Source organism: Danio rerio, chromosome 8, assembly GCF_052040795.2.
Source record: "Danio rerio strain M-AB ecotype USA chromosome 8, GRCz13ab, whole genome shotgun sequence".
In the NCBI taxonomy this organism is placed as follows: Eukaryota; Metazoa; Chordata; class Actinopteri; order Cypriniformes; family Danionidae; genus Danio; species Danio rerio.
The window spans coordinates 40,796,594-40,815,281 of record NC_141028.1 but is presented as its reverse complement, the minus strand read 5'-3'; the positions used below and the strand labels follow the sequence as shown (position 1 = coordinate 40,815,281).

Here is an 18,688-nt window from a genome sequence, read left to right as displayed (position 1 = left end):
CGCTGAGTCCTCTTTTTGGCCAGTTCGTACTGTCAGGGTTGGGTGAGGGGAAATGGGGAAAAAGGGGCGAGGACTCAAATGCAGGGAAATGGGATTTTATTAAATAATAAAAATAAAATAAAATGCAAAATAAACTACCCCGAGGGGGAAAACATTAACAAAACAAATACATTCACATACAAACAGGACTGGGCAGACTGGCAAGGATGAGGACTGGAAACACAACAGGACTAGACTTTAAATGACGAAATGTGATGACGAACTGGCACAGGACAGCAAATGTGAGGGGTATATAAACTGTAGAAAATTAACACACAAACAGGTGAACACAATTAACTAATAATGGGTTAACAAGGAGGGTGGGACAAGACAATAGACGGGAGAGCGCATGACACAGAGACAACACAAGCCATGCGCTCACTTAACAGGACAAGAACATGCAGCCAATGAGAGAACTCATTAACCGCATGTTCATGACAACAAACACAACACTGAAGCACACGACAAAAGCACGTGACCACAATGTAAACACCGAGCCACGTGCTTTGACAAGAGACGCAAGACACGAGCACACGATAGATAAACACCTTACCGTGCGCTCACACATAAGCAATGCGCATGCTTCATCTCAGCGCCAACCAAAACCAACTAGACGGAGGCGCTGAGAATAAAGCAGCGCGCTGCTGACAGAACAAACACAAACACTAGTACAAGAGCACGCGCGTCTGAGGGACACAGAGCGTGCGCGGCCACATGAAGCGGAAGCGCGCACACTCCGCGTGCACCCATGACGCACACATGAGACAGAAACAGGACCAGGCATGAGTAGTGTCAGAGCTCTGCCACCAAAACAAGAATTTACAAGATCAAAGTGGCAGAACCCTGACACTATTATTCACTCCAGTAATGTTTGCTTGATATGGTGTTTGCTTCAGTCTCCTTTCATTGAACTATGGATCTGTTTGGTTTTCTATTGATATTCACTGTTATTTTGAGTAATGGGGCTCAAGGTAAGACTGAACATTTGCTAAGAAAAATTATATCTGCTTTATAAAGTCTAAGTAAGCTATTAAAATCTTTTTTATTAAATCACTATTACTTGTACATATTTTATTGTAGATTTTATTACTTTAAACATAAAGAGAACTCTAAGGAGGACTCTTAATATGTAATTTGAAGGTGTTTGTAAATATCATAACTATATTGATTACGTGTTAATTGTAGGTCTTCATTTCTTCCATTTTAATTAATATATTGGCTTTTTATGTGTTTCAGCTGAGTACAGGGATGTTTTGTTTTATGGATGTTCTGATACAGAGAAAGATTTTTTGTATGGATTTGAAGGAGAGGAGCTGTACCATTCAGACTTCATTAGGAAAGAAGAAGTAGTGACAGTGCCTGACTTTGCAGATCCTGTCAGCTTTCCTGGAGCTTATGAGAATAGTGTTGGTAGTATGGAAACAAAATTTAGCCACAGACACTGAGGCATACAACTCCCCTAAAGAGCAACTAGGTAACATAAACACATTGATTATAATTACTGTATTTTCACACAATGAATATATTAGAACAGTGGTTCTCAAACTGTGGTACGCGTACCACTAGTGGTACGCGGGCTTCCTCCTAGTGGTACGCGGAGGAATCGCCAAATAATGAAATAAACAATTAACACTTTTAATCCTTTGATGCGTACTATAACATCGATGTGATCAGCATTGGCTGTTTAGTGAAGCGTACGATCACAGCTCTGTGCTTAGAGTGTTTATTTTAGTGCATTGTGTCATAAGCTGCTAAATATTAGTTTCCGAAGTGATTCTGAAGCGTGATTTGACTGACATGAAAAGTAGCCAATCACAGTCGACCTTGTCTAGTTTTGCGTGAAACGTAAGGGCGGGACAAAGGCTTTCTGTTTTTGCAGAGACAGAAAAAAACTACTTAAAACAAATGTTTTGTTGGAATAATGCTTCTCGGATGTTTTCACTATAGAGATGTCTAGCAGAGTTATTAAACCGCGGACATATTTCCTGCCTATTTTATGATCTTCATACACGTTTCGCCCTTCGACAGCGAGTCGACTCGCCTCTGACCTGTCACTCCTCTATACAGTCTGAATGGCGGCGCGGGAATGGAGGTGTTGCGCAATAACTCATTTCTGCAAATGTGGCGAGTGCTTTGTTTTATCACGAGAGCGCATTAATGTACGCACATTGCTAAAACAGATATGCGAGCTCTTAAATATGCTTTTTTTCAAATGAACTGCAAGTCCTCTCATGATCGCCTGCGTGCTCAGATTGAATTCAATCGCGATCTTTCCACTATTAAAGTAGACATTTATCTTTGCTCCTTTACTAAATTTAGTCAAAAGTATTCAAATTTATCAAGTATTTAGAAATAGATTGATGCATAATCGATGACAATGCTAATGGTCTTGTTTGGCTGTGTTAGCAAAGGTGGAATTTGTTCATTTCTTTACGACAAAATAATTATGCTGGAAATGTTTCTGGATGAGGTATTTGTGTGATTTATACATTTAGCTGTATTCTGATCTGTCTTAAAGCATTACAGGTCAAAGCAATCCATTGTTACTTATTGTTTATTTATCAAAATTAACAATAAAGCTCTTAAAGCACTGCTTTGATAAATGTAGTGCTGTCATATTTCAAATACCTCAAGTAAAATTAAGTCATTTGTTTTATTTTTTTAACTGACACTGTACTTGTATTTTTTTACGTTTCTATTTTAGATTAAGATCAAGTGTAAAATAAAATCTACATGTGATGTACAGATATTTAAGAAAATAAATTTGCCATATTGTAAAGAAAAATAGTGTAAAATATGCAAATAAAAGGCTAAATTTAAATCTTTTTACCATATACTTTCATTTAACCTTTCAAAGCTTGAAAATATTGTTTAAAAAATGGGCAAAAACTGTCTTGATGGCCTTAAAGATTATGTGGTAGTTTTACCAGTGCTATTGAAAAAGATTAATTGTCATGAAAGGAAAAATCGGTCACACTTCCTTTGTTAGTGCAAGTTCCTATACATGTAGCTTTGGGATTTAAGCAATTAAACCATTCAATCAGGTTTACACTTAAAAAAAGTGATTTCATAATGAAAATCAGATTTTTTAAACTAGTACTTATTAAAAGAGTACTTTGTACTTTTACCTAATATTAGTATTATTTACTAAAATTTGTGTTATTTTAGCCATGTAATAGTATTTTTACTTGAGTACAAAAAAGATTTTACAAGCATTTAGTGCAGGTTTATTATATTATTAATATATGGTTAATAAATATTATTATTATTATTATTATTATTATTATTAATGTTTTTTATTTGTATCTATTCCTATATAATGTTTTATGGGTTGCTGACAATACATTTCAGGTCTTCAATACATGTCAGTCTTGAAAAAAATAGGTGCTGGAATTGATTTTCATTAGGCTGTCCCTGTATGAACCCTGTCATATGTACATTTAACATATATTTCAAGATTTGTCTGAAAGTGTATGAATATGACATATAGCCTATATTTATGGGGTCCAAGCAGCATTTCCAACTTTTGATGAATAGGCTACTATGAAAACTTTAGATTTAAGTACAGCAGTTTTCTTTTTACTTTTTAAGAACAGTGCCATTTTTTTAATGAACTTTTAAAAGCACATTTTAACTAAAACGTTTTTTTTTTTTTTACCTGCAAGCACAGTTAATGTTCAAACTATTTAAAATGTTTAAAGTGACTGACAATAATACATATTCTTAATAATAGAAATTAATCTGCATCGTTTTTAACAATGTGCACACCTGTAGCTGCTTAATTAGGCCTACGACGCTATTTTTTAATACTGGTTAAAAAATAGCGTCGTAAGGTGGTACTTGGAGAGACAACTTTTTTCTAAGGTGGTACTTGGTGAAAAAAGTTTGAGAACCACTGTATTAGAATATAATCTCACCTGAACAAATGAAATAAATTTCACCTAATTTAATCAAAATTTTGATCTAGGCTGCATAATTTCTCTTGTAGTTCAAGACAAACATGCACATACATTCTGAACGTTAAACAGTTTATTTCTGTGTTACAGACCCTCCTGTGACATCCATCTATTCAGAAGATGAGGTGGTGCTGAATGAAAAGAACACACTCATTTGTCATGTGACTGGATTCTTTCCTCCACCTGTCAATGTCTCCTGGACTAAAAACAATGAGATTGTTACGGTGGATATTAGTTTAAGTCAGTACCGAAGAAACAGTGACGGCACCTTTAACATCTTCTCTGCTCTGAAGTACACACCTGCTGAAGGAGACATTTACAGCTGCACAGTGAACCACATATCTATTCAAGGCCAACCCAACACCAAAACATGGGGTGAGACAAAGCTTTATGTTAGTAATGTTGTGCATTACTTAAAAACAAACAAGACATCTTTAAATTTTTTTTAGGAAGTTTAGTTTACCATACAAGGTAGCAACACACTGCAGAAATTGTTTAGCAAGATTATTTAGACAAAAAAAAATTAAAGAGATAATATTTCCATTATGTTGTTGATGAGTAATATTTTCATGTCATTTTACAGGAAAAATAAGAAAAAACTCATAGAATCTAACAAAGGATTTTAGGATTTTATGTTTCACAAAATGCGTGCGTGTTTGTGTGTGTGTCTGTGTGTGCATGTGTGTGTGTGTGTTGCTTCAGCAAGCTTCCAATAATTTGTGATGTATTTTTTTCTTTTATATTCTTCAATTATTATTTCATCTATTCATTCAATTATTTAATTAAATTAAATGATCATTAATAATCATTAGTCTCTTATAGAATATTATCTTATCATTTAATAATTCATTATTGGATTGATTATTAACCATTTGTCCTTTTGTAAATGATGTTCATTTGTTTTACTATTTTAGACTCACAGAAAAAGGGATTCTTGTTTTAATGATTTAAAGATAAGACAATGTCTCAATGTTCGGGTTTGTAACATCACTGGGTAACAGAAGCAGTAATTTTGGTCAGATGAAGTATAAACATTGAAATATAAGCAACTCAAATTATTCAATAAACTCTACTCTTTCTTTATCGTTAATACTTATGTCTGATGCTCTTCCTCTTCTGTCTCCTTAAGTGATGGAAAAAAGTTATTTTTTTTCCTAAATACTGCTAGCCAGGTTTGTTTTAAAATTGCTGGCTCAATTTCCTAATTCCTGGAAAAATGAATCTGGAGCTAAATTTTATATTGATCTGGCCTAGAGATTGTTTCAGCATCTGTAATATTTCCTATCATGTTCTTGTATGTTTTCTCTAGAACTGGACGTTAAGCTGCCCAGTGTTGGTCCAGCAGTGTTCTGTGGAGTGGGTCTGGCTCTGGGGCTGCTGGGAGTTGCTGCTGGGACTTTCTTCCTCATTAAAGGAAACAACTGCAACTGACAGCTCTGATTTACACATGAACACAATCTTATTCTGTAATTCTGTGTACTGCTATTTGACAACATAATTCCTTGATGTCTGTAAAACGTTCGAGGTTACTAAAGTAACCCTTCGTTCCCCTTCGGGGGGAACTTCAGCACTATAAGTGGATTTGATTGTAAAATCCACGCATTGGGAGGTTCGGTTCAGAAGCTACTCGTCTGAAAGAGTATTGAACGGGCCAATTAAGAATGAATTGGCAGCGCAAGCCTGCGCAGGTGAGCGGCATAAGCAATCAACTGAGTATATAAGCTCACCTGGCGCCAGCAGACGCTATCCTTTTTAAGCTGAAGAGACTTTCAACAGCTAAGGGACAGTCATTATGGCGACGGAGTATAGTGCTTCCGTTCCCCTCCTCGGGGAACGAAGGGTTACTTTAGTAACCTCGAACGTTCCCCTTCGGGGGGAACTTCAGCACTATAAGTGGATTTGATTGTAAAATCCACGCATTGGGAGCCCATTGAAAGCGCCATAATGACTGCACCTTACCAACACCCCCGATGAGGAGATAGTCAAGCAAGCGTGACGCACCCACATCATGGGGGGCGCGGTCCTCCAACGTGTCCCTGGCCCTAATTTATCCTACTTCAACAGAAGTTTTACGGATTTATATATATATTTTGGGAAGTCGTGAGCATCTAGATAATTCTAGGAAAATACGACAGTACGTTGGGAAGCGTGCAATCCCGATAGGGAGGACGCTGCGGAGGCCATCCGTTACCCAAGGGGGGGAGATGGCAGAATTTACATATGGACTAGCCCTAAAAAGGGGGAGTACGCATAGCAAAAGAGTGGTTAGCGGGGAGGGAAGACACGGGTCCGCCCAGGGGGGGGACTTAACCGTGGCGGAATAAGCATATGGGATCGCCTAGTGGGGATCGCGCATAACAGGCACCTTTACCCAAAACGCGGGCTGACCAGCGGGCAGACCTACAACGTAGTGGGCCAGCAAGTGACTCCTCCGCTGAGTCAGTGCTGGGGGCCACGGAGGAATCTGCAGGGCTCACCTGACGGGGAACTTTACTGACAGATAAAAAGGTGCACGTATCTCCGTGTTAGGGAAAATGGCGCAGCAAGCGTGTTTCAACACCCTACCGAATTGTTTCCTCAATCACCAAGGGTTACCTAATACCCTTGAGGAAACCGGCTCCACTCGCAGATTGTAAAACCTTGCAAATGTGTTGGGTGTCACCCAGCCCGAAGTCTGTTAGAGGGGCGCCGCGTGCGCGCGCTCGAGAGGATGCGAAGCTCCGAGTGGAGTGCGCACGCGCTCTCGGGGGACGCGGCTCATCTCGGCTCTGATAGTGAAAGAAAGGCATCCACAATCTAGTGGGAACTTATTTCGGTACGGCACTTCCCTGCTGCCGACCGCTATAACAGACGAAGAGCTGCTCAGATGATCTAAACTCTGAGTGCGGTCCGGATAATACGCAAAACGCGAACTGGACAATAAGAAGGGCTGGGTCTGCCTCCTCCGAGGGCAGCGCTTGCAGGCTCACTACCTCGTATTAAAACGGAGTGGTAGGAACCTTGGGCACATATCGCGGGCGGGGTCTCAGGACGTGAGAGAAGCCAGCCCAATTACAGGCACGAGTCACTGACCGAAAAATGCCTCCGGGTCCCCGACCCTCTAATCGATATCAACGCGACCAGCAGAGCTGTCTTCAGGGACAGAAAGATACTGAGTCGAGGATCGAAGGGATCTGCGAGGGCGAGATCCTAAGAGGGCATGAGAGGGGGCGTGGTGGATTAATTCGCTTAACTCCCCTGAGGAACCGGATGATGAGGTTATGCGTTCCCACGGTGCTGCCAGACACCGCGTTATGAGAGCGGAGATGGCAGCCACGTAACCTTGAGTGTGGAGGGCGACAGCCTGCTCTCCAACTTCTCTCGGCGTAAAGAAAGCACAACGCTGATCTGGCAAATTACGGGGGTCTTCTCAGCGAGAGACACACCATTCAGTGAATAGACTCCACGTCAGGGCATAGGCGCGCTCGGGGAGGGGGCTCTAGCCCGAGTGACGGTATTAGCCACCGCAATCGGAGGTTACCTAAGTCTTCCTCGCGTCTAAAATCTTTTCAAAGATCGGCGAGGGTGCCAGGTGGTGCCCTGTCCCTGAGAGAGTAGGTGCTCTCTCGAAGGGACTGCCAGGGGAGGGCTATCGCGAGGGAGAGCTCTGACATCCAGGTCCGGTTGAGCCAGAGGGGCGCAACCAGCAACCTGTTTCTCGTCCTCCCTGACCTTGCACAGTAACTGCGCGAGCAGGCTCACTGGGGGAAACGCGTATTTGCGCGTGCCCCGAGGCCAGCTGTAAGCCAGTGCATCCGTGCCGAGAGCCCTCGGTCAGGGAAAGAACAACTGGCAATGAGCGATCTCGGGGGAAGCAACAGATCGATCTGGGCTTCCCCGAATCGCGCCCATATCAGCTGAACAGACTCGGGGTGGAGTCTCCATTCTCCAGGACGCAAGGCTGCCGTGAGAGCGCATCGGCTGCACGGTTGAGCTTGCCTGAATATGAATGGCGTGCAGCGATTTCAGCCGCGGATGACTCCAGAGGAGCAGACGGCGGGCGAGCTGAGACATGCGGCGAGAGCGCATACCCCCTATACGGCTGATATACGCCACCGCCGCCGTACTGTCCGTCCTGACCAGCACGTGTTGCCGCTCCAGCACCGGAAAAAAACGGTGGAGAGCGAGGAACACTGCCAACAGCTCCAGGCGATATGCCAATGCAACTGGGTACCTTTCCACAGGTCCGCAGCCGCATGCCCGCAACGCACAGCCCCCCAGCCCGTGTTGGAAGTGTCTGCTGAAACGACAACAAGACTGGACGCCTGTTCTAGAGACACCCAGGCCTGTAGGAACGAGGGGTCGCTCCAAGGGCTGAGGGCGCGGCGACACAGCGCAGTAACAGAGACTCGGTGTGCGCGCGCGTGCCATGCGCGTCTGGGGACTCGATCGTGAAGCCAGTGCTGAAGTGGTCTCATATAGAATAAGCCGAGCGGCATGAAGCGGCTGCGGATGCCATATGCCCCAGGAGCCTCTGAAATATTTTCAGTGTGACCACTATTTTACTGTCGAGCTCTCTCAGACAGTACAGCATCAGCTGAGCGCGCTCTCCGGAGAGGCGCGCTGCCATGGTGACCGAGTCCAGCTCCAGCCCGAGAGAAGAGATCCTCTGCACGGGGGCGAGTTTGCTCTTTTCTCGGTTGACCTGAAACCCCCACAGGTGGAAGTGCCAGAGCACTTTGTCTCTGTGCATAATCAACTGCTCCGAGAGAGGGCAAAAATCAGCCAGTCGTAAGAATTGAGTATGCAGATGCCCGCGAGCCGAAGGGGCGCTGAGGCACCCTCCGCGGGCTTGGTGAGGACCCGCGGAGACAGAGAGAGCCCGAAGGGGAGGGCTTTGTATTGCCAAGCTCGACCTTCAAACGCAAACCGCAGAAACTGTCGGTGGCGAGGAAGAGTGGAGACATGGAAATACGCGTCCATCAGGTCTAATGCTGCAGACCAACCCAGAGGACGAACGCACCGGAGGATGCGCTTCTGCGTGAGCATTCTGAACGGCAGCTTGTGCAGGCAGCGGTTCAAAACGCGCAGATCTAGGATTGGCCGTGACCCACCGCTCTTTTTGGGCACGATGAAGCGTGGGCTGTAAAACCCGCTCTCCATCTCGGCTGGAGGGAGCGGCTCGATTGCATCCTTCGCCAGGAGGACAGCAATCTCCTCTCGCAAGACAGGGGCGGACAGGGGGCTGACCCTGGTGAATACACACCCGTGACTTGGGGGGCCGTTTCGCGAACTGAATCGCATAGCCGAGTCTGATTGTGCGTATGAGCCACCGCGAAGAGCTGGCCCGCGCTAACCAGGCAGGCAGAGCTCTCGCTAATGGACTCATCGCTACAATCGCTGACGTACCAGCAGTGGGGCAGCGCGGAGTGGGTGTGCTGATCCGGGAAGCTCGCAGGTCCCACGGAAAAGCTGGAGGTGAGATATTTGCTCTCACTCCAAACCCGAGCTCCGGAGGGGAGGCTCGAGGGGTGGGAGAAAGGAGACCGTCCTCCCAGCGCTCGTGAGCCACTGGCGAAACGCACCGAATCTGCAAGCTAGAAAGCATAGCGTCCCAGACTGGCAGATTTCGGGCTGTCACATCTGGGGAAGTGAAAAGTGCCCTTTCATAATGTTTTCATGGCAGTAAAAAGTGCCGTTGGAAATGGGGCCCCGCCCTCCAGCGGGGAAAGAGCAAGTTTCCTCTTCTCCAGATGGCCTGTCCCAGGGGCGCTTCGCGGTCCGTTGCCGGACTTAGCGGCGTTCTGGGCAGGGGGGCTGCCTGCTTCCGAGGTGCCCGACGCGCTCGCTCGCCGGAGGCGTGTGCGGGGGCGGAGCAGCTCTCGTAGGCGGGCGCCTTCGGCGAGGAGCAGGTATGAATGGCACGGCGGGCGGAGCGGGCTACGGACCGCCGATAAGACATCACCCACCAACTGCTCTCTCACCGCCTTGAATTCCTGGGTGAATTCACAGACAGTGTCGCCGAACCTGGCTGGGGATATGGGGAAGTCAAGAAAGCGGACTTTGTCAACTTTGCGCATATCAGCCAGGGGTGGCGCTCCTGGACCACTAATGTGGACATCGTCCTCCCCAACGCACACGCAGCGGACTCAGTAGTCCGAAGAGCTAAGTCGGCGGCGGTGCGAAGCTCGTAAGCCTGGGTTGGACCCACCCTCGTGCAGCTCGGCCAGCGCCTGCGCTTGGTAGCGCTGGTAGGTGGCTATCGCATGCAAGGCGGAAGCAGCCTGGCCCGCAGCTATGTAAGCTCTAGCTCCGAGGGAGGTAGATAACTTACAGGCTTTGGATGGGAGACGAGGCGGACCCCGCCAAGAAGAGGCGCCGCGCGGATTTACCGCCATCGCGCACTCAACCTGAGGAATCGCCACATACCCCCTGGCTGTTTCACCGTCAAGAGTGGTTAGGGTGGAGGAACACGCAGCACGAGCAGAAAAAAAGTGCTTTACAAGACCGCGTGAGCCTACTGTGCACCACCGGGAAGAAGGGAATGCCCCTCTAGTCGGTCCGGCCGCGGAACTGGGGGATAAACCATCTCCAACCCACGGCCGAAGCAGCCCGGGAAAGCACGGCTAACATGTCCGTTTCAGGATCCGTAGTGACAGCGCTCACCAGCCCGAAGGGGGCGAGCGGGTCTGGATCATCATCGGACAATGAAAGCCCACCCTCCGATGCCGCGGTGGACATCTGGTCTCCGGTGTCATCGGGCGTAAGGGCTACCATCTGTTAGACGGATCGCTTCCCCCGCCCGAAGCTTGGATGGAGCGCTTAGAGGAGCGGGAGGTCCGCGGGCCCGTGGGCGACGGATTATCTCTCGCTGAAACCCTCAGATCTGCCCGAGTGCCCGCTGCAGAGCAGGGGACAACTGGGGTGGTTCGCCCTTTTGCAAAGGCTAACCGCGATCTTGCGCAACAGTCATGGCATCGCAATGACGACATGAACTGCCCGCGAGCAGCGCATTAACATGCTGGACCCCCAGACATGTAACGCAGTGCCCGCGCCCATCATCCGAGGACAGGAAACCACCGCATCCAGAAACGCACAGTCGGAGCGCCGTCCTGATAAGGACGTGCTGCACGACTGTGTTGCTCTTTCTGTGAAGTTTGCAACTTTATACGCACCGCTCTGGAGGACCGGACCCAAAGAACGCCAGGCAAGGGAGAAACCCAGCTCGACCGTCTGCCACTGCGTGTACACACTCTGGACCGGGAGAATGCTCTCGTTCGCTCAGAATCGCTGGTCACAGCAGGAGGAACCCTCATCGACTCGATCAGAAAGTCTCTGAAGCGAAAAGGATAGCGTCTGCTGGCGCCAGGTGAGCTTATATACTCAGTTGATTGCTTATGCCGCTCACCTGCGCAGGCTTGCGCTGCCAATTCATTCTTAATTGGCCCGTTCAATACTCTTTCAGACGAGTAGCTTCTGAACCGAACCTCCCAATGCGTGGATTTTACAATCAAATCCACTTATAGTGCTGAAGTTCCCCCCGAAGGGGAACTGGGTGTTTTGTCTCTAAAAAAACAAAATGTGTGCCAAACCACATTTGGCGAGATATGAGTTTTTCTTTCATACAAATATAAAGGATCGAATTTTCAACAATCCAATATTCTTACACATTTACTCAACAGGAGGAAGGTAGAAGGAAAAAGACAGTGTGTGTGAGTGTGTGTGTCTGTCTGTCTGTCTGTCTGTCTGTCTGTCTGTCTGTGAGTGAGACAATGATAATGAAAGTTACCAAACAAATGATCAGCCATTTATGCAGTTATGGGAATATTTACTTTTCAGGACATTTAGATTACATAGCTTTTAGGTTAGGTTAATTATATTTTCTTCACCATAAAAGTAATCCTGACAAAAACTGTTCTTTTTTCAGTTATTTTCTTCAACTAGTAAACACACATAAAACATTTTCACAAAATGGTTGTTGATATTATTATTTGCCAGTAAATTTGCTTGTCCCCAGACGTAAACATTCACATAATGCCCCATTTATGCACCATTTAATTATTTCATTAAATCCATTTTGTTTCTGGATTTATTGTATTTTAGTGACTTCTGACTATTTTACACTTTATTCTTGTGTTTTAATTTTGTCTTATGATAAGCAAAGACAAAAGTGTCTTGAAATTTATGCTACATTTAAACTTCATTTTTAAGCTTAATTTAAGTGTAATGTTATCATGCCTTGATCATTTAAGCAATTCATTGGATTTTAAATCAGGCAATATGAGTGTGTTTTATAATGCTACTTCAAATGATAATATTTTAAGATCATTTAATCAGTCTCTCTATGAATATAAAACCTTTTTTGCACAGTTGTTTCTGAATAATCAAACCTTTAAAAATAAATTTATTAATTGAATGGTAACCATTGTGTTTTTAGTCATTGAAAACTGTTCCTTTTACATGTCACAATCACAATGTCATGGTTGTGAAGTCCACAGAGGGATTTACAAACATGAACAGAAACTCCATGAATGTTACAAACAAATCTTTAAGCGATGATTAGCCATGATTATTTGAAATTTTAAAATATTTAGTATTATTAACAACATTATGTTTAGCACATTTTAAATTAATGAGTTGTTGTGTTACAAATGAATTGGTTTGTTTGAATTAAAATAAAAATAAAAATAAAATTATCAAATAAAATATATTGACAAAAAAGTAATTCAAGGATTTGGTAAACTGAACTAAAATCAAATAAATAGAATAAAACAAAACAGAAATTTTTAATTAGGAGATTTGACAAAAATATGATATCATAAATATTTTGCAAACAGTGTTACAATTAACATTTATTTCTATAAAATAAAGCTAAATATAGTTAAATGTTCGGTTGAATCACAAAATTAATCCATTCTGACAAAATCAACTGACATTGGTCCCACTTTTACTGTGAAATAAAATAAAATAATTACATAAATTAAAATATTAAGCTCAAACAAAATTAATAAAATAAAATAATACCAAATAAAAAAGTAAAATAATACAATAAATTAAATTAGTAAAATAAAGTAAAATAATAAACAAAAAAATAATTAATAAATTAATCTCAAATAAAATAACAAACTAATATAAAACGATAAAATAAAAAATAAAAAAGTGGATAGTGCTGTAGCCTCACAGCAAAAAGGTAGCTGGTTCGTGCCTTGGCTGGTTCAGTTGTCATTTCTGTGTGGAGTTTGCATGTTCTTCCCCAGTTGCCACGGGTTTTCTCCAGGTGCTCCAGTTTCCCCCACAAGTCTAAAGACATGCTAAATAGGTGAATTGGGTGAGCTAAACTGTCCGTAGTGTGTGAATAGGAGTGTATGGGTGTTTCGCAGTGATGGGTTACAGCTGGAAGGGCATAAACATATGCGTAAAACATATGCTGGAAAAGTTGGGGGGTCATTCTGCTGTGGCGACCCCTGATTAATAAAGGGACTAAGCCGAAAATAAAACGAATGAATGAAAATAATAAACTAAAATAAAATTTATAAAATAAAATAATCTAAAATAAAATAAAAAAACCTTAATAGACTAAAATAAAATTAACTAATAAACTAAATAAAGATTAATAAAAAATGAATCTCAATAAAATAATAAAAAAATATGAATAAAAGTATAAAATAATCTAAAATAATAACATAAAATAAAAAAATAATAATAATATTTAAAAAATGGACTGACAAAAACATTTATTTAAAAAAACAATGAAACTATTTAATTAACAATTCAAATAACTATTTATTTACTTTAAAACTAAAATAAAACAAATAAAACAAAATATAAATCTCAAATAAAAATAAAATAAAATAATCTCAAATAAAAGAATAAAATTACCTAAAATAATAAAATCATAAAAATTTATAAATAAATTAAATGAACACATTTTTAATTGAATTTTAAACTAAACTAAAATAAAACAAATAAAATAAATGAATAAGCTAAAATAAAATAAAATAAATAATCTAAAATAAAACTATAAAATTAAATAAAATAAAAAAAAATGAATATAAGACTGACAAAACAATTATCGAAAAATATGATTTTTTATTAAATTTTAAGGTAAAATTAAAAAAAACATTTTAGTAATTTACAAAAATATTACACAGACAGAAATGATAAAATAGGTAATAAACAAATAAAAATAAATATCACAAAGCAAAAAAGTTAAATTATAAACTACACTAAAATACAATAACAAAACAATAAAATAAATAAAGAAAACATTTTTTTATAAACATGTATTGTCTGTCAAAATAAACTAAAACAAAGAAAAATAAAGTAATTTAAACTAAACAAAATAAAAAATAATATTTATTTGTATTATCAAACAAATAAAAATAAAACACAATAATAAAATAATAAAATAATGCAAATAAAATATTAATAAAATATATTGACTGGATAAAGTAAAAAAAAAAAAAAAAGCAAAATAAAGTAAAATAAAATAAAAAATAAAACATTAAAATGAAGTAAAATAATCAACTAAACTAAAATATTTTGATACACTTAAATTGATTCATTTTCTTTTTTGGCTTAGTCCCTTTATTAATCTGGGGTCGCCACAGTGGAATTAACTGCCAACTTATCTAACATATGTTTTATACAGCGGATGCCCTTCCAGCTGCAACCCATCACTGGGAGACACCCATACACTCTCATTCACACATGTACACTATGAAAAATTTAGAACAAACACCACACAGAAATGCTAACCGACCCAGCCGAGGCTCAAAACAGCTACCTTCTTGCTGTGAGACAACAGTGCTACCCACTGCGCCACCGCACCGCCCACTAAACTTAAATAAATTATAAAATAAAATAATAAACTAAAATAAAATAAAATACAATAATAAAATTTATAAATAAAATAATAAAAAACATATAAATATATTGACTAAATAAAATAAAACATCAAAATAAAATAAAACATTAAATAATAAAAATTAAATTAAATACAATAATAAAATAAATATAATAATTATATTTTGAACAAAAATAAATTGACTGATTAAAAAAATAATAAATAAATAAATAAAACAAAAATCAAAGCAAAAAAGTAAAAAAGATATAAAATATTAGAATGACTAGTTAAAATAATATACAAAAACTTAAATAGATTTAATAAAGTAAAATAAAATGTATAAAATAACATAATACACTAAGCTAAAATAAACTAAAATAAATAAAAATATTAGAATCAAATAAATAGAATAGTGAAACAACATTGAATAAAAATATGTTGCCTAAGTAAAATAATAATTTTTTTGAGTTTTTAAAACTTTTTTTCAAACATTTTGTAATTGTCTTTATGTACAATTACACACAACTGGTATGGCTATACATACATATATTGATGTACTCAAAGTAATTGCCTTGTGAAAACAGGAAAATGAAAGCAGTTTTTCACCTAGCAACACTTACATGAAAGTTAGTTCATTGGTCAAATTATTTAGAAATTCACCACAAGAACAAGACACTGAGAGAAAGTTCTTCATTTGACTTATTCATAGACTGTCAAAATGTATCTGCTAATACTTTTTCTTGCCATATTGATGCTGTCGACATTTACTGGAACAGGCAAGTAAAGCAAATTCTGAGCAAATGTAAACCTGTACTTTATTAATGTGTTATGTTTTATATGTATACTGCTGTTAATCCAGCTGGTTTTCTATGAGAAAATATTGAAGTAAAATGAAGATGAAATCTTTTGATGAATTACATAATTTTTTTTTTTTACAAAATCTGAAGTTCTAACTTTTTTTCTTTTCTTTTTTTTTTTTTTAGCTGATGGATATTATCAGTATACAATGTTAGAATGCATCTACAGCACCAGTGATTACAGTGATATGGTGTTGCTTGAATCAGGTTCTTTCAATAAAGTTGTGGATGTTCAGTACAACAGCACTGTGGGGAAGTATGTAGGGTACACTGAGCAGGGAGTGATTTTTGCACGAAACTTCAACAAAAACCAGGCATACCTGCAGCAACGGAAAGCTGAGGTGGAAAGTTTTTGCAGACATAATGCTCAGATCTCGGACTCAGCTGTCCGTGATAAAGCAGGTGAGCTCACATTCTCTTCTCATCTTTACTCTTTAATAAATATGTCTTATCATCCATGTCCATGGGCTCAGAATAAACATACTCATAATGTGTTTTGGTGTGGGTTTTGGTGGTGTTGTGTCTGCTTAATGATGCTGTCATCATTTACGTATCATGGTTTTTAATAGAAAATTTATAATGTCATTACACTGTATAAATTACAGTAAATGCTAACTTTTTTTCAGGGAAGAGCTCTCTTTATAATTATGGCAGATTTCTAAGATGATCATTCAGTATAATTTATTCATATATTGCACATGTACAACCCATGCATTTGTAATTATGAATGTTACATCAGAATACAGTTAGCTAATGTGGATTTTTCTTTCTTGTTTAGTAAAACCGAAGGTAACAATTCAGTCAGTGATGCAGGCTGAAGGTAAACATCCAGCTATGCTGCTGTGCAGTGCATATGAGTTCTACCCTAAAAAAATTAAAATGTCTTGGCTGAGAGATGATAAAGTGGTGACCTCAGATGTGACCTCCACTATAGAGATGGCTAATGGTAACTGGTACTATCAGATTCACTCTCACCTTGAATACACTCCCAAATCTGGAGAGAAGATCCAATGTGTGGTGGAGCACGCCAGCTCAACTCAACCTATTACTAAAGAATGGAGTAAGAGGAAAAATTATTTCAGTGTCTTTTCAGTGTCTTTTCTTCAGAAGATATATAGTTGTCACACTTGCATGGCTAAAATAAATGTAAATGTAAATGTAAACAAAAAGTATTTAATTTACTAACAGATCATGATTTCAATTTCACCACAGATCCTCATATCTCTGAGTCCGACAGGAATAAATTTGCCATAGGAGCCTCTGGTCTGGTGCTGGGAATTATTATAGCGATTGCTGGACTCATTTACTACAAGAAGAAATCAACAGGTCAGTCGATGATCAGTTTGAATCAAATGAACAGATACATTTGGCTAGAGTTTAGCTTTGATTACTATCAAACACACAGAAACAATCAAACTATGTTCATCTAACTTGTTTTTAATTTTTTTTTTCATTAGGGAGGATCCTGGTCCCAAACTGAAAGCAGTGAATCTGTTACCCGATGGCTACTTCAAGAAGACCTGATTGGACAACTGATGCATTCTTCATAACACGAGTTTCATACACTTTCACCCTAATCATTTACTTTTTTTGTTATTATAATTTTTAAAAACTTTTAATAAGTAATAAAAAAAAGAAAAACAACATTAAGCATACTACATGATTTGTATTCGAGAATCCCCATGTAATATTGTTTGTGATCAAACAATGTGTGCTTTTTAGAGATTATTTCTGTAATTATGTTTGTTTGAGCTTAAATATGGATAGAAGAAAAGGGAATGATGATGTAAAAAGTTTTTCAGTAAATGCTTTCATGCCTGTTTATAATATTACGAGGTTTCGAAAGTTTTGATTTGAGTCTGAGATCATTCTGCATAAATGGTTAAAATGTGTCTTTTGCGTATAGAGAATGGTTATGAAGTGCGAAAATTTATTCATGCTTGCTGCCCTCTACTGGCAGTTTTCTTAATCGCGTTTTTTGTGTGATTACTTACAAAACATGCAATATATTGAGACATTTTTAATATGTACATTTTAGTTAATAATAAATATTTCTTTACAAACTTTAAAGGTTTACTTTAAGACTTTCATTCCCCAAGATTTTCTTTTACGTTCTATTGATAAATATAACTTTCATGAGTTTTTATTATTTATTGACTGCATCAACTAAAAAATGTATACATATATATATATATATATATATATATATATATATATATATATATATATATATATATATATACATACTAAATTTCATACACTGAAAAAAAGAATCATTGGTTTAAGTTAGTTTAACTAATATTTTTAATCTCCCGTTGAATAAAAACAACTTTCATTTGAATCAGATAGTGATTATTGCTTGAACACTTACTGTTCTCATATTAATTAATCCATTATTTTGAACAGAACAGTTAATGTCAATTATTACAGTTCAATGTACTGTAATGATCTTTTCTTTTAAATCAAAACTGCCTTTAGCCTATTCTTCTGCACACTGGTAACGTTAAAGCATATAAACCTAAAATAATAAACTCCTTTCCAATAGTGACCATTAAACTCTAAAAAGCCCTGCTTAGGGCCCCTTAGGGCCTACTTAGGGCCTACTCACACTATGGGCCTACTCACACTATGCCATCCGTACCGTGCCCAGGCCCGTTTCCCGGATCGTTTGAGAAGTGTGAGTGCGCTGAATCGGGCTCAAGCACGGTTCACTTGGGCTTTGGTGTGGTACACTTGTAGTGTGAGTGCAAAACGCGCCAAAGCCCGAAACTGAAAGCGAGACGTGACTTTTAAGGGACTGTTTCATATAGATTTAAACACCTTTTATTGTCTTTATTTGTCTATTTTATTGCAGATCTACGCAAAGCATGCTGGGAACTATATATTCTTCAGGAAATTAAATACAGCTCTTGTTGGTTAAATAAAATAACTCAATTACATTTGTGTATTAAAATGAAAACAGTTCAATATATTAAATGTTGGCATTACTTAACACTTTTATGTCAACAGGT

At 39.4% G+C, this 18,688-nt stretch overlaps 1 protein-coding gene and 1 pseudogene across 2 annotated transcripts; both read left to right on the top strand.

Moving 5' to 3' along the window:
• Positions 1 to 897: 897 nt before the first annotated feature.
• Positions 898 to 5,634, top strand: LOC147842770 (H-2 class II histocompatibility antigen, A-U alpha chain-like; annotated as a pseudogene). The gene is made up of 4 exons (XR_015498259.1): positions 898 to 1,010; positions 1,276 to 1,513; positions 4,086 to 4,370; positions 5,305 to 5,634. The product of XR_015498259.1 is annotated as an H-2 class II histocompatibility antigen, A-U alpha chain-like (transcript).
• Positions 5,635 to 15,512: 9,878 nt separating this feature from the next.
• Positions 15,513 to 17,747, top strand: mhc2dhb (major histocompatibility complex class II DHB gene). Its single transcript, XM_087265171.1, has 5 exons — positions 15,513 to 15,596; positions 15,804 to 16,079; positions 16,456 to 16,737; positions 16,890 to 17,003; positions 17,135 to 17,747. Exons 1-5 carry the CDS (start codon positions 15,539 to 15,541, stop codon positions 17,155 to 17,157), a joined length of 753 nt encoding a protein of 250 aa, XP_087121297.1. The 5' UTR covers positions 15,513 to 15,538; the 3' UTR covers positions 17,158 to 17,747.
• The last annotated feature ends 941 nt before the right edge of the window (positions 17,748 to 18,688 follow it).